General features: G+C 37.8%; 1 protein-coding gene across 9 annotated transcripts in view; it reads right to left on the bottom strand.

Moving 5' to 3' along the window:
• Window positions 1-402: 402 nt before the first annotated feature.
• fam131bb (family with sequence similarity 131 member Bb) overlaps window positions 403-16,615 on the bottom strand; it is a 75,231-nt gene continuing 59,018 nt past the window's right edge. For 7 of the 9 annotated variants that reach the window (XM_067449118.1, XM_067449120.1, XM_067449121.1 and 4 more), the window contains 4 exons: window positions 13,811-14,121; window positions 9,694-9,951; window positions 3,628-3,699; window positions 403-1,597 (listed from right to left, as the gene is read on the bottom strand). In XM_067449118.1, the coding sequence (XP_067305219.1) occupies window positions 1,367-1,597; window positions 3,628-3,699; window positions 9,694-9,951; window positions 13,811-14,121 (872 nt within the window). In that variant the 3' untranslated portion in view covers window positions 403-1,366. The remainder of the gene's footprint in view (window positions 1,598-3,627; window positions 3,700-9,693; window positions 9,952-13,810; window positions 14,122-16,615) is intronic. The other 2 variants (XM_067449124.1, XM_067449125.1) reach the window with 1 other exon arrangement.

Genomic DNA, 16,615 nt, shown 5'->3' with positions numbered 1-16,615 from the left:
ATAATGATCCTAAACACACCTCAAAATCCACGGTGGATTACATCAAGAGGCGTAAACTGAAGGTTTTGCCATGGCCTTCACAATCTCCTGACCTCAACATAACTGAAAATCTATGGATAGACCTTAAAAGACCAGTGTGACAGACAGTCCACAAATCACAAAGAACTGGAAGACTTTTGTAAGGAAGAATGGGCGAAGATACCTCAAACAAGAATTGAAAGACTCTTGGCTAGCTACAAAAAGCATTTACAAGCTGTGATACTTGCCAAAGTGGGCAGTACAAGGTATTAACTCTGCAGGGTGCCCAAACTTTTGCAGATGCCATTTTTTTGTTTTCTGTTATTTTGAAAGTGTAATTTTTTTGGGGGACATATTATAAGAATGTCTAATCTGTAATGCACATTAATACAAATATTTTTGTATCCCCCAAAAAATTAAAAATTCCCAAACTTTCGATTCCCACTGTATAATATTCCACAAAAAAAAATCTGTTTTGTATTTTCTTTTTATCAAATAAATGCAGCCTTGGTGACAAAGAGTGTTCTTTCAAAAAATATTAAAAAACTTACCGACCCCAGGCTTTTGAACTGTGCATTTGATTCTATGAGGGCTTGAATAACTTACATATTATAAACAGCAGACAGATTTGTGTAGATTGTGCAGTGGTTTGTTTCAGTTGAATGATTTTCACATTCCACAGCACAGAAACATTGAACTTGTGTTCCTCCTAACAGCATCCTAATCTGAACATTTTCAAAAAAGGCCAAATCTATTTGAAGAGGAAAAGAGAATGTGTGTTGTCAAATCACACTTATTTGATATCTTATGGTAAGTGTCTGAGGGAAACTGAAGTTCTGGAGGGCATAAAAAAGCTTGTGTTAGTCAATTTTACAATTACATATTTAGTTTTTTTGTTGTTTTCTTAGAAAATAATTGTATTATTATCATCATTATGGTGTATTAACTATAGTTTATTGTCTTTATTTAGAATAACGAGTGCCATCACTCGTTGTAAAAGCATGCACATATTTAACCGAATGTTCTTCATATTCATCATCCTGAATTACATACCTCCATCTCTCTATATCGCTCCATTCCAAACTTGGAGAGTTTTTCGAATTCTTTCTATTCCAAGTCCCAACTCCATTCTGTGCCTTCCTTTTTCAGACATCCATAATATAAGGCTTAAATCATAAGTGTTCACGTACGCAATGCAGTAACTTTAATTTCTGCTTTTCCATTTTGCGTTCGAGCAGTCACTTGAATTCCATCACAAGTGTTTGATTCCTGAAATAGGAGTTGATATTGTTTGATTGTGCTGATTGAAATGTCTGTCAAAACCAGCTCAAGTGTCTCGCCGGCCACTTTAGTTGGTTGCTGTAACGTTTACAGGCAAGGATTCTGACTCCTCCTCCTTTTCTTCAAGCTCTTCAATGACGGACGGTGAGACATCGGATGCCTTTCGCTCTGTAATAAATTCTCCAGGGGCTTGACCTGGACTGCTTCCTCCCATTGAGTTCACTTCCTCTCTCTGCGTCACTGGAGATGGAATTAATGTCACTGGTTCTGGTTCCATACATAACGTTATATCTTCCTCCTGGAAAAGAGGCTGGACATTAGTCTGGGTATGTCATTTCACTAAACGAAATTGCAAAACAAATGTTTTGTACGTTTCCAAACAGGTTTTGATTGGGGACACTCAAATAAACAGCTCAAGATGTTTTATTATTACTTGTAGTAGTTCAGTTAAGTCATAAAGGGTTAGTTAACCCAAAAAATACTTTTGTGAGCAAAAAACCCCTAAAATAAATTTCATAATAATGAAAAATCTCTTCTCTTTCACGCCATTCTCCTACGCTAGTCATGTAGTAAACTCAGTGTAGAGCTTCCAGGTTCTGCGGCAGAACACCAGCTCATTATTGGCCACCGCTGTTCATGTGAGCATCGCGACATATGCGTGTGATGCTGACACAGGAGCTAGCCAATAATGAGCCTGCGCTCTGATGTAGAACCTGGAAGCGAGGGTTTTGCGCACAAAAGTATTAATGTCACTAACTTTAAGGTTGAACCACTGTAGTCACAGTTTAATTTAACAATGTCTTTACTACCTTCCTGTGCCTTGAAAGTTACAATGACGTTGCTACCTATGGGTGGTTTAGAAACTTCTCGGATTTTATCAAAAGTATCTTAATTTGTGTTCCGAAGATGAATGAAGTTCTTACAGGTAAGGAACGACATGAGGGTGAGTAATAATGACAGAATTTTCATTTTTGGGGTGAACTAACCCTTTAAGTTGCTTCCCATGAAAAATGTAAACACTGTGGCGCTATCAAGTTTTTCTTTATGTGATCAACCCAACTAGGGTTGCGTTTCCCGAACTACATGTTTAACTACTCTAGTGATCAAATTAACGAGCGACTGGTTCCTGAAAACATAGTAACATGGTTATACCTTTGTCGTTTGAACTAGAGGTCTGCGAAATACTTTTTTTCCCATCCCGCTCCCGCTAGGTTCTATTCCGCACCCAGCCTCTCCTGCTTAAAATTCAACCTGCTTTCCGCTTGGAATGATTTTCTTCCTGACCTGTCCACTTGCAACTAAATTTAGATCTTGTTTCTACCTACTCAAAGAGAGTAACTAGGGATAAAAAATATATAATCAAGATACTGTCAATGTCACAGAGGAAAAACAGGCTAAATCAAATACGACATCTGTCACTCAAAATATGCCAAATATGCCAAATGCAAATAAACGACAACTGTCGCTTACTAGCTATAGCCTCTTGCCAAATGAAATCTTATTTTTTTATTAACATCCATGCAAGAGTGTTGCTGCATGACGATGGTTTCAGTACCGGCCGTCTCCCTTGCAAAATCCGACCACAAAGGCTAAATGTTCTCTCTGAAGATGGACGGGATACAAAGAACATATAGCCTATTGCCAGGTTCAGGGCAGGGAACTAGGAGCTGTGTGAATGCCACCACTGCAGAAAGTTTTGTTCATTTCAAGTTCAATTGCGGATACACTGTTGTCAAAGGATGTCGGGAGCATACGGGCTGTAGTCAGACCGCCCTCTCCCGCCCAAAGTACACCAGAGTTACCGACCGCTACCGTCTTCGATTCGGAAATTTACTCCAGCGCCGCAAGAAAACTGATCGGGAATGCAGACCTCTGGTTTGAACTGCATTGTTTAACAATCAGAATCAGAATAAATCAGAATCAGAATGAGCTTTATTGCCAATTATGCTTACACATACAAGGAATTTGTCTTGGTGACAGAAGCTTCCAGTGCACAGAGAGAATGACAACGACAAGACAGATAAGTAATAAAAAGTAAAATAAGTGAATAAAAATAAATGTATAAAAATACACACTATACAAAATAGACAATAGACAATATATGTAGTATGTACAGGTATGTTATATACATCGCAAGGGATTGTGAATACGAGGTATGGTATGCTAAATAAATATGAGTATAAATATTGTTTTTCATGAAGTAGATGGCCTGAGGAAAGAAACTTTTCTTTTGTCTGGCTGCTCTGGTTCTCAGTGCTCTGTAGCGCTGACCAGACAGAAACTGTTCAAAGAGGGGTCCAGAGTGATTTTGCCAGCCCTTTTACTCACTTTGGATGAGTACAGATCTTGGAGAGTGGGAAGAGGTGTACCAATGATTCTCCCAGCAGTCCGGACTATCCGCTGTAAGTGAAAGTGAAAGTGACATGTGAACGGCAAGTATCCCATACTCAGAATTTGTCCTCTGCATTTAACCCATCCAAGTTAGTGCACACACATTAAAGAGTAGTGAGGGGTGAACACAAACTGCAAACCGTGGACACACACCGGAGTAGTGGGAAGCCATTTTTGCTGTAGCGCCTGGGAAGCGATTCGGGGTTAGGTGCCTTGCTTAAGGGCACCTCAGTCATTTCCTGCCAGTATTGACAATCAAACCCTTAACCCTCGGGTTACCAGTCTGACTCTCTAACCCTAAGGCCATGACTGCCCCAACGACTGTAGTTATCTGAGGTCTGGTTTGGTAGCCAAGCCGAACCAGACAGTTGCAGAAGACAGACTCTATGACTGCAGTGTAGAACGGCAGAAGCAGCTCCTGTAGCAGTTTGAACTTCCTCAGCTAGTGAAGGAAATACATCCTCTGCTGGGCCTTTTTCAAAATGGAGCCTATATGTGAGTACCATCTCTCAGGACCTGAAATGAGACAGTGTCCAGGAACCTGAATGATTCCACTGTTGCCACAGTGCTGTCCATGATGGTGAGTAAGGGGAGTGCTGGAGTGTTTTTCCTAAAGTCATCAATCATCCCACTGGTTTAAGTGTGTTCAGCTCCAGATTGTCGTGATTACACCAGACAGCCAGCTCTTTAACCTCCTCTCTATAAACAGGCTAGTCACCGTCTTGAGAGTCCAGTGAGTGTAAGGTCATCTGCAAACTTCAGGATCTTGACGGAGGTGACTTTTGCAGTAATGTTGAAGGTGTAGAAGGAGAAGAGCAGTGGGGAGAGTACACATCCCCGGGGCATGCCAGTGCTGATATAAGATGTGAATTTTCCCAGTCTCACTAGCTGTTGCCTAGCTGTCAGAAAGCTGGCAATCCATTGACAGATGGAGCTAGGAACAGAGAGCTGGGTTAGTTTGTTATATGTTGTTGTTGAAAGCGAGCTAAAGTCCACAAACAGGATCTTCTCATAAGTCACTGGTCTGTCGAGATGTTCCAGGATGTAGCGCAGTCTCATGTTGACTGCATCATATTCAGACTTGTTTGCCTGGAAAGCAAATTGCAAGGCATCCAGCAAGGGTCCAGTGATGTACTTCAGGTGGGCCAGCAGCAGTCTTTCAAATGAATTCATGACCACAGATGTTAAAGCAACAGGTCTGTAGTCATTCAGTCCACTGATTTTGAGTTTCCTTGGGATGGAGATGATGATGATGGAGCAATTAAAGCAGGAAAGGTCTTTTGCATAGCTCTAGTGATCTGTTGCAGATCTTTTGTGGAGACAGGGGCCAGATGGTCAGCACAGGATTTCAGACAGGCTAGTGAAACACCATCTGGGCCTAGTGCTTTCTTTGTCTTCTGTTTTACGGCACATATCCTCTTCACAGATCGTAAGTGTTGGAGGGAGGAAAGGGGGGTTTGCTGGAGGTGTTAATGAATACATGGAGAGAAGGTCAGAACAGGTGTGGGGTGTGAGACCCGGTTTTTCTGTAATAAAACTCATTCAGGTCCTCAGCCAGTTGTTGATTCAACACAGTTGTGGAGGATAGTGTCTTGTAATTGGTGATGTCTTTCAGGCCTTTCCACACTGACGCAGGGTCGTTGGCTGAAACATTTTTTTTTTTGCTTTTCAGTGTAGTTTCTCCCTGATCTCCTTTGCCAGTGTGTTTTTGGCGTGATTATGCAAAACCCTGTCCCACCCGCTGCCTTCATCCTTTGTCCTGATGAAGCTGTATGAGTTTTGCTGTGAACCATGGTTTTTCATTGTTGTATGTTAAATGAGTTCAGGTAAGAATGCACATATCCTCACAGAAACTGATATATAATGTCACAGTATTCTGTGAGCTCGTCTAGATCAGTAGCAGCAGCTTCAAAAATACTCCAATCAGTGCACAGTACACAGGCTTTTTATACCCACTCCATCCAATGTCCATCTCTTTACAGTCTTTACTATAGGTTAAGAGGATTTACATTTCTGTAGGTCAGCATAAGATGAACCAAAATTATGTGCAACTTTTTTTGTGGTGTAGCAGTGGTCCAGTATATTACTAGTAGGACATGTAACGTGTTGTCTGTATTTTGGCTTGTGGAGAAATGTAAACACTTGCGAGAATGAACAAGGAAAAATCCTGCGGTAGGTAGAAGGGCCTACAGTTGATGAGCTTCTATATCGGGACAACACAACTTCTTCAAAACTGTTACATCTGTAAACCACCTTTTATTGATGTAGAAACATGTCCCACCACCTTGCGACTTCCCCATTCATTCTGTCGCGATCCACTCTGAACAGCTGGAAGCCGGCAGATGTAATGCGCTGTCTGGAATGGCTTCATTTAGTCAGGTTTACGTGAAACACGGAGAAGAGAAGGAGAAGAAATTTGTTGGGGTGAGAGCAGAGGTTTGCCAGATGGATGCTAAGCAACACGATTCGAAAGCCGCAGTGCCAGAGCTTGATAAGTGCACACTTTCAAACCCTTTTCACTTTTTTAAAAATTTTCCACGTTGCTTTATTTCTGAAGATGCATGACGTCGAGGCGATTATGACCGAGCAGGTTATTCTGTACCTGCATCTTACCAGCACCCAATTTGTGCTTGTCTAAATTAATTGTCTTAAAATGAGCCAACACTAGCAGAAATAAGCCCTTTTAATGAAAATAAAGGTCCATGTTTGATAAATGTTCATGAAATTTAAAGTTTAATTGAATTAAAAAATATTTAAGAGATTGTTGTTTAATTTAGTTTTATACTTGTGTTCTCATATCCATATATTTTGTTCTAGTGTCACAAGTGATAATCTCAAGGTTTACTGGGTTTTACGGAATTCTTTGGTTCTTTTGTAGTGTGGGTTTGTTGAAGTGTAATAAAAACAAACATCACCACGTGTGTAGTGTACCTTACTACTTCTCACCACTCTTTCCTGATGGATTAGAGGACAATTACTCCAAGCCACCCCGTCTCTTCAAAGAATAATACAACGGCAAGAGCTTCGAGTATAAAGGCCTCGTCCGTTTGGAGAGGTGTGTGCACAGTCAGTGGAAGCTCGAGGTGCGGAGCTAGGCAAACGTAAACAAGGACTTAGTGCTTCAGCAGCACCACTGCCCCTCCAACTACAATGTCCAGCAAAATGTCCAAATAATCATAAACTGGGTAAAGATTGGGTGGTGTGTACTGCCGAATGTTCAGCTCTTCGTACTTGGTGAAACCAAAGACGATCGTCTGCAGTGCCAATACAGGACTGTTATTAATGATGTCATTCGAAGGTGTTGGACAAATAACTTCTGCTAATAAATCGATTCAAGGTCACAATTAGTGTCAGATTATTCTAATTTACATGTTCATTTTTTTTATGTTAATAAGCAGTATGTATTTGGAGTCGACTCCCATATGAATGTGGTGAAGATTAGGCTATTTCACTATTTTTTTTCATCCCCATCATTTTTCTTTATTTGATATTTGATACCTCAAACTCAAGGTTTTCCTTGCGCATTTATGCACTCTCTTCAAAAATGGTGCTGTTTTATATGCTAAAATATATAGATTGAAATGTATACATTTAAATTGAATGAAAGTCATATGTATAATGTACAGTCCGAGAGCAGAAACTATGTTGATGATGACGGAACTTGTGACTATATTTGACAAACAAACATTGATTCAACCAATAGTCTGTTTAGTTTGGGGGTGGGACTATGCTTTTGCCTGACCAAAAGTAGATGGGTGGAGTGTTTGAAAAACCTGTTTGAAAAGTCATTATTTTTGCAGTTTCCTATTGGCACAGAAATTACTTCAGCTTTAATGCTGGAAAATGTATACACAGCAGCTCATACCTGACTCAGGAGTTACAGAAAATGTAGTCAGGATTCATACTTTTCTAGCTGCTGACAGAAATAGATGTTTGTTAGGTTTTAAATGATAAAGCAATAGATTCTGTATACTGTTAAAAAAAAGATTTGTATAATGTTATTTTATAATAACTTATATACTATCATAGTATTTATTCATATTTTGAATTAACTTTTATTTTTCTAGTTTTTCCATTAAGTTGTCTCCATTTATAGAGCACTTTTAAAACACAGATTGTTTTAAAGCAGCTTTACAGTGATAATAGGAAAACAATTAAGCTTAAGCTAAAGTAGGTTTTTGATCAATTCATTTCTGTTGTAAAAACTGATTAGTTATTTAATTTGGTGCCACTTAAACAACACCATCAGCAACTAAAATAGAAAACCCCCAATGTGTTCCAGAAGCACATCCATACGGCAACAGCGCTTAGTGGCCGGAGAACACAAACCTTGAAATAGTTTTTATACTATACCATCATGATCCACGGGCAAACCCCAAACAAGGCAAATCTGTGAAAACTGTGAAGGCATGTACGCAAGCATTACATGTTTAGTCTATTGGCAAGTGCATTTGAATACGTATTTGTGCGTATGTGTTTTTATCTGTAAAGAAGGGGATGGGAAGGAGGCCTTTCCAGGGGAGAATCCACTGCAGTTAAAGGTTTTAAACAGAGATGGCGACAGAGGCAAAACTAAAGGACTGCAGCTTTAAGTTCACCCTGTAGCCCAAGACTGGTTTCCCACTAAAGCTAAGCAGGGCTGAGCCTGGTCAGAACCTGGATGGGAGATCAACTGGGAAAACCAGGTTACTGCTGTTAAAGAGGCCAGTAGGGGGTGCTCATCCTGTGGTCTGTGTGGGTCCTAACACCCCAGTACAGTGATGAGGACACTATACTGTAACAAGTCACACAGTCCTTTGGACGAGACCTTAAACCGAGGTCCTGACTTTCTTTGGTCATTAAAAATCCCAGGATGTCCTTGATGTCCAAGAGTAGAGGTGTAACCCCGGCATCCTGGCCAAATTTGCCCATTGGCTCCTGTCCATCATGGCCTCCTAATCATCCCCATATATATATATATATATATATATATATACACACACACGATTGGCTTCATCACTCTGTCTCCTCTCCACCAATCAGCTGGTGTGTGGTGAGCATTCTGGTGTAATATGGCTGCCGTCGCATCTTCCAGGTGGATGCTGCACATTGGTGGTTGTTGAGGAGATTCCCCCCTTCAATATATAAAGCTCTTTGAGTGCCTAGAAAAGTGCTATATAAATGTAACAAATTATTATTATAATTGTTATAAATTATTTATTAAGTTTTAGTATTTTAAGTATTTAAAATGTTATTTTATTTCCGTTAGTTCAACAGTTTTTCCATCTAATATTTCTGTTGTATTTTATTTCAGTTATATTTCAATTAACAGAAGCAATTTTAATCGTTTTAGCTTTATCTAACAATAACCACTGATTTAGGGGCAGAAATGACAACAGCATTTTGGGGGCCTGAAAACTCTAACAGGGTTCAAAGTGCGCGTTTTTGAAAAGGATGCTGTTATTATGCATTTTTTGTTAACAGACTGAGTCGGTTGTTGTTGAAGATATGCACGTGCATTATGTGTTCAGTCTATAGATTTGTAGTGTTTCTTAACAAAGTGCCATTGCCAACTACTGACCTAGTACGAATAATACAGTGTTTTTAGTAATTTCGTGGATCTGTGTGATCTGGGATTATAATTGACATAATTGATTGTTTTTGTCTTCATGCGAAAAACAGAAAGGAAAACCTTTTCAATTTTTAGTACTTCAATGTAGGGCAAACATACCCTCAGACACTGTGTGATTGTCAGTTGTATGTGGATCATGTTCATAGATAATGTGATGAACTACACCGGATGTTACTCTGCTGTGGCTCCTGTTTGAACTTGTGGGAACTGACTTCATACGTTAAAAGTAATTTCCAAATAACTTAAAAAATGAATTTGGTTTGGAAAAAAGGTCAAACATCAACTGTTTGAAGATATCACTTGCTATTTTACTTTTAGCTCAGTGACATTCAGCTATATTTAAGTGTGGCATGCGTGTCAGTTAAAGGCCACTTCACTTCTTTCCCACTCACTTTGATCTCTTCCTCCTCCTGGGCCTCCAGTAAAGGTGAGTGATCTGTAGTCACCTCCTCTGTGGGGACTGTTAGATTTCCATCTACTGCTACAGGCATTCCCATGTAGCCCATCATGTCTGCCTGATAGGTCTCTGTCCCCACTGTCCCCCACAGATCCACTAATGGGGGGTGAGTGCGGGATGGCAGGCTGTGGATGGTGCTGTTGGGAGTAGCTTGTAAAGAATGAGTGGCACTATGTAGTCTTTGCTCCAACATCTGCAAATAGAAAATAGAGAAAAAAGCTCAAGTTTCCATTAAAGTAACAGAAAGCCCACTCTTTCAACTTTCCTTTCTCCATTTCAAAAAATGCATTATGAATTCTAAGCCAAGAACCAAAGCAAACAGCAACCAAAATTACAAACTTTGATTACAGCAAAACAAAACAAAAACTTTTTTCCCTTTACAATTTAAGTAATACTACTTACAGTTCTTGTCTGTAATTATTATTATTATAATAATGTTTTTTATAACTTTTTTTAATTTATAAAAAAAATGTTAAAAAGGTATGTTTTATTTGTTTTATTAAAAATATAATAAGGAATTAATTATGCATTTCTTAAAACAACAATGACAATTGTATAAGAAATTATTGATGAAAATATTGACTAATAATTATTATAAGTCAATAGTTTCATCAATATTTATTTAGGAAAATATAGTTTAGTGTATATATATATATATATATTTTAGTTTTTAGTTTGTCATACATTTAAAAAGAACAACAAATAATGTGCCTTTAATGTGCCTTTAATGCCTTTTGGCATGATTTACGTTTCCATAAGGATTAGTTCACTTCCAAATGAAAACATAGTACCACCACCTACATCTAGCATGACCGTTCTGGCGTGATTACGCAATCTGAAGCCCTTCATTTTGACCTTCATCATTTTGGATGCCATTGAAATCCTAGAATGTTTTCCTCAAAAAAACGTTATTTCTTTTCGACTGAAGAAAAACATACGTGAACGTCTTGGATGAGATGGGGGGGAGTAATTTAATTTATCAGTACATTTTCATTTTTTTAAGTGAACATCCTGGAAGCTAAAAACACAGTGACCAATGGCTTCTACGGCAGCATGTATCAATATTTAGCATTCAAAGAGCTTTTGCTAGGCCTGTCTTGAAAAGTGTATACGTAGAAAGGGGAATGGGAGTTTTTTTACTTTAAGAACCAGACTTGTGATCTTATTGTGATTGAAAAAACAATAACAACACCCCCTGCCCTTTTTGCAATGACTGATGGGATTTGTAGTATTATATTCCCCATTTGTTCCAGTGAGACCCCAATTACTGTGACGATCAATGGCTTCTGGTTAATGGCTGGATGATGGAACATGATTACGTTTTTATAGCTCTTTCTGCTGATACTGAAGCTGTTATTGAACTGACCACTGGGACCTGTACTATTTCAACACCAAATGAAGCTGTAGCCAGCAGAGCGAGAGCTAACAAGCTAATTGGAATGGTAATTTTGTAACTCACCTGTTGATACTAATATAAGATTTGTTGCAGCACAGCCTTATGGGAGACTTATTAATGTGCCAAGAACTGTTTGGAAATGGATACTTGTTATGATACATTTTACGACTCTTCTGTTACTAATACAGGAGATGATGGTGCAGAGACTTATTTAATTCCTTCTTTTATGTGTAAATGATGAAGATGAAGGCTCACATATTTTTTAGGGAAGGATACATTATTTATTTTTTAAATCAGTAACATTTTATAAGGTCCCATTTGTTAACATGAACTAACAGACTACTAAAGCATTTATTAATTTTTGTTTTATTTATTAATACATTAATAATATCTAAAGTTGTATCTGTTAAAGTTGTCACAACAGAAACATCTGTAGTCAATAATTATATCTCTTAAATCACCCAAAAAAAAAAAAAAACTTCATCCCATTAAATAGCTTGACTGGAAGTACACCCAGCTTCATTTCTTATACAAGTTAATGTCATTTTTCCCGTGCGCACCCTCACGCTCGTGCAGACATGTCGAGTATAAATGAGGCTTAAAGCTACACTGACGTTGGCAGTTTGATAAATGCAAGGTTATTCTTCAGTTCAATCTTTGTGTGCTAAAAATGGGCAATCAATGTCTTCTCTTGCTGTATCAAAATCTCACCTAGCTTTCCTCAGAGATGGTCAAGTCAAGTTCAGTTTGTCCATGATAACATGATATAACAATTTTTTTTAGTAATGTATACTAATTTGTGGATAATTAAAGGGATACTTCACCGCTTTTTCATATTAAACTATGTTATTCCCTTAACTAAAACGAGCTGATACATACCTCTCTCGTCTCCTCTTAAACTCTGTGGACCCTGTACAGGGTCCGGGATGACATCGTCATGTCTCTACTTTCTGGAGATATGCATCACTTTGGCATTTGTTTTACACAAAGTAATGTGTTTACACTAAATTACTCTGATGTAATTTCCGCCTGGATTTGGCCTACCCAAATTGAAAAGCCTCCCATACACACATACAGTGGTCTAGGTTCAAAATGTTGTTGTCATTTTACAGGAAACCCTTTGGAGTTACATAAAACACTGCTTAACATGTAAGTATATGTTGTGTAAGCTGTTATAACCCCCCCAAAAATTAGGCGCTTTTAGATTTTTTTATATACATTTATTTTTGAAAGTGTGTAACTCAGGCCCTGTGTGCTCTAGGACCCTGCAGACACTTTGGGCTGCTTCCAGCATGTATAATTAATTTAATGACACTGGAATATTGCATTTATATCACTGTATATGGTGGTGGTGGGGGGGGGGGGTAGCAGGGTCTGGGGAGGGGCAAAAAGGGGGAAAAAAGGGGGGTCATCCCTACAGACCCATTTGAATAAATCTGGCATACAACATGACACAAACATTTCTTTTTTCCCACTAATTTCTGTAATTTAGTGTAAATGCCAAAACTGTCTGCAGGTTCCTAGAGCACACAGGGCCTGAGTTACACACTTTCAAAAATGAATTTATGGGAGAAAAAAAAATCAAAAAGCGCCTACTTTTTTGGGGGGTTATTATAGCTTAGACAACATATACTTACATGTTTATCACTTTTAGCAGTGTTTTATGTAACTTCAAAGGGTTTCCTGTAAAATGACACCAAAATGTTGAACCTAGACCACTGTATGTGTGAATGGGAAGCTTTTCAATTTGGGTAGGCCGAATCCAGGCGGAATTCCCAAAAAAATGGTCCCTCTGACACGCAGTGACGATCTGATAGCATTTAGCTTAGCCCACTAAGCCCAGTTCATTCACTATGGTACCAAACAGAGATCAAGTTAGAAGTGACCAAACACCTCCACGTTTTCCCTATTTTAAATACAGTTACACGAATAGTTGAACAATCAAGTATGGTGTCAAAATAAAACGTGGCACTTCTCTAATCGGATTAAAAAGGAGAACTATAATGTATGGCGGAATAGCACTTCTGAGAGTACTTCGACTCGGCGCAGTAAAAAGTCCCGGCTGAAACATCCTCCCTCACATCTCCCCCTCCCCCCTATTAACAGAAATGAGAGAGGGAGGGGGAGATGTGAGGGAGAATGTTTCAGGCAGGACTTTTTACTGCGCCGAGAGGTATGTATCAACTCGTCTTAGTTAAGGGAATAACATAGTTTGATATGAAAAAGCAGTAAAGTATCCCTTTAAGCTATATTATATGCTGAAGTAAATTTCTGGAGTGTTAACGATTAAAAGAAAAAAAACAAGATCCATACAGAGGCGAAAACCGTGATACGAACCGAACACAATCATCCGTTGCAATTTTATTTATTGTGTTAGGTATTTATTCAAGTGCATTTTTTAAACAGACTGAGTCCGTTGCTTTTATTGTTTTTGGTTGTTTTGCTTATTTATTGTGGATATTTAAAATGTTTTACATTTTTAGTGTCAAATAGTCTTTAGAAATAAAAGTGTATTGATCTTTGAAAAGGTGTACCTGCATTATTATGCCATTATCATTCATTTAGATGTTCTCAGAAAGACAAATATTATCGATTATTGCAATAATTTCTTGGCCAATTTCTTGTCCAGCAAAATGTGTTATCGTGACAGGCCTACCTGTTGCTGTTGTTGATACTGCAGGAGTTGCTGCTGCTGGTATTGCTGCATCTGCTGCAGGTGCTGGATCTGATGTATCTGGTTCTGATACTGTTGCTGTTGCTGTTGGGACAGGAAGTGAGCTGCTGTATTCGGGTCATACCCACCCTCAGTCCCGACTCCCATGATATATGATCCAGTGGCAGGAGAGGCCACACCTGACTGTTCATTACTAATTGGCTCCCAAGCATCAGAGGAAGAAAGGCAGTAAAGACCTTGGGAGACGTAGTTGTGGGGCCAAACCTCTGTAGAGGAATGGTGCACTATCTGGTCTGTAAGAGCATATAAAAGAAAGAGAGAGAGAGAGAGAGAGAGAGAGAGAGAGAGAGAGAGAGAGAGAGAGAGAGAGAGAGAGAGAGAGAGAGAGAGAGAGAGAGAGTGAGTGAGAGAAAAAAAACATTACAATTGAAAACTTTATGGGTGACATTCTGTATATTTTTCCCTCAGATCTGATCATTTTTCACATAGTTTGTGCTGATCTGAGTTGTCGTCTGTTGATTATTACACGGGTACTTAAAAATAAATAAACGGACATGAAATATTGATCTGAGTTGACATTCTTTTATTATGTTAGAAGAAACAGTACCCAGACTGACATGAGAGAAATGACACTGTCGCACAGCTAGAGTATGAAGGAAATGAGTTGCAGAGGTTTAATGGTCAGAACGTCACAACTGACCAATCAGAATCAAGTATTCCAGTCCAGACAGCCATGTTATAATCAATATTATTGATGAGTTTAACAAATAGATAAGTCATGAACATCTTCAAAGGAAATTATATATTCTTCAGTATTAAAAGTTCTGTCAAAATACACCAGAGATCACCAAAGTACATCATTTGGCTGCTGTAAAATTCACTTCAATATTATAGTCAAAGCTCTTGTAGTCCAGACTTTTATGATGATTTGATTGGACACGATGAGCAGATGTTAATATATTTGAGCCCACATCCATACAAAGCATTGATATTTCCATTAATCTTCCTTTGAGTCAAATTCTGTGACTTTTCAGCCTCATCTGCATGCAATAGAAATATATTTGTTACATTATATCTGATTATAGAACAATGTTGAACAATAATAACTGCACATTCTATTTTTGGCATTGAAATCTCTGACTTTAGCATATCCCATGGCCATCACTGTGAAATTAAAATGAGTGTTCACTAGCTTGACCCCTCTGGCAGGGTAAAAATTAGATTCTTTATTTACTGAGGAAATGGCTTTTTTATGTAGCATAGCAATACTCAGTCGTACACAGACTTCCCACTGAGTGTATTCTCCTCTTGCCCTTTTCCTCTCTATAGACCTGCTATGACAGTTTACTAAATGAAATGGAACCTCATAAATGAGTGTTTTGTGCTCAACAGCAACAAATGAAACGATGCAATACTATAAACAAATAAGCATAAATTCAAATAATTTGAATAATTTTTTTTTACAATTTAAATTTTTTATTGATAATATAATTTATATAATATTCAAAAGTTTTAGGGCATTAAACATTTTTTTAAATAAAAAATAAATTACATTTTTAAATAATTAAAAATTATTTAAATTTTAAATAATTTAAATTAATTTAATTAATTTATAATTTTATAAAATATTTTCATTTTGAACTAAATTTGCCATTTATTTCTCAGGTCGATAATCATCTCTAGGACAATAAATTGTTCAAACTATTTCAATCTAGTATTCATCCCCACCATAGCACAACACCTGATATAATATACTCCCTGACATGCTAGCTTCCGTTGGGAATACTGGCATCCCTTGGTTTAGATCATATATCTCTGGTCCAAATTAAACATTTCCTATCATGATTCTCCTAAAGTCACCATAGGTGTTCCTCAGGGGTCTTGGGCCCTCTTCTATTTATTATTTACTTCCTCTTGGTTATATTTTTAGTTGGTTATATTTTGATGCTGAAAATTCAGCTTTGGCATCACAGGAATAAATTACATGAAAAATATATTAAACTAGAAAACTGTTATTTTGAATTGTAATAATATTTCTCAAATTTTTACTCTTCAACAATATGTAGTAAAAACTGTTTAAATAAATTCAAATAAGCATGCCTTGTTTAAAATAAGAGATTTCTTAAATAAATGATTATAATAGTTTTACAGACCCAAAATATTTGAATATAATACATAATGTTTTATAGAGAAGTTTTACTCTTTTGTTTTACTCTTTAACTGGTGCTAGAAATCAGTTTCTCATATATTTTTTTGATTTATACCAGATCTGCTGGCAACAGTGCTGGTAAAACAACCTCTCTTTTGGATTCCTCAATATTCCATCACTCTCCATCAAAAGGGCCTCTGGTGTATGATCTGCTGTCTGACGGCGAGTTTGATTTCATCTGTCTAAATGAGACCTGGCAGAAACCTGCTAATTTCCTGCATTTTAACCAGTCTGTTCCTCCAGGGTATGTCTTTGTGTGTAAACCCTGTGCCACTGGATAGGGAGGGGGTTCAGCAATACTCCACAAAAACAATTGTTCTTGAGAGGCGGTAATTGAGGCTGAATCATAAAACACATTTTTTAAAATTGTATTTCTGATGCTTTTGATTTTATCAGTGAAGAAATTAATTAAGTCATAACTACTAAACTGTGATGCAATAGTTAATTCAGATGATTAGTGTTTATTTGTTAATCCAGCCACTGTACTAACTAAAACCTTGGATTGTTTTGGTTATTTTTTAGGTGTTTGCGGAGATGCTTGGCCCTGGTTGCTTTTAGAGCCTTTTTATAATGGGAAG

This window comes from Pseudorasbora parva, chromosome 7 (genome assembly GCF_024679245.1).
Source record: "Pseudorasbora parva isolate DD20220531a chromosome 7, ASM2467924v1, whole genome shotgun sequence".
NCBI lineage: Eukaryota > Metazoa > Chordata > Actinopteri > Cypriniformes > Gobionidae > Pseudorasbora > Pseudorasbora parva.
This window is presented reverse-complemented; position numbering and strand designations above follow the sequence as displayed.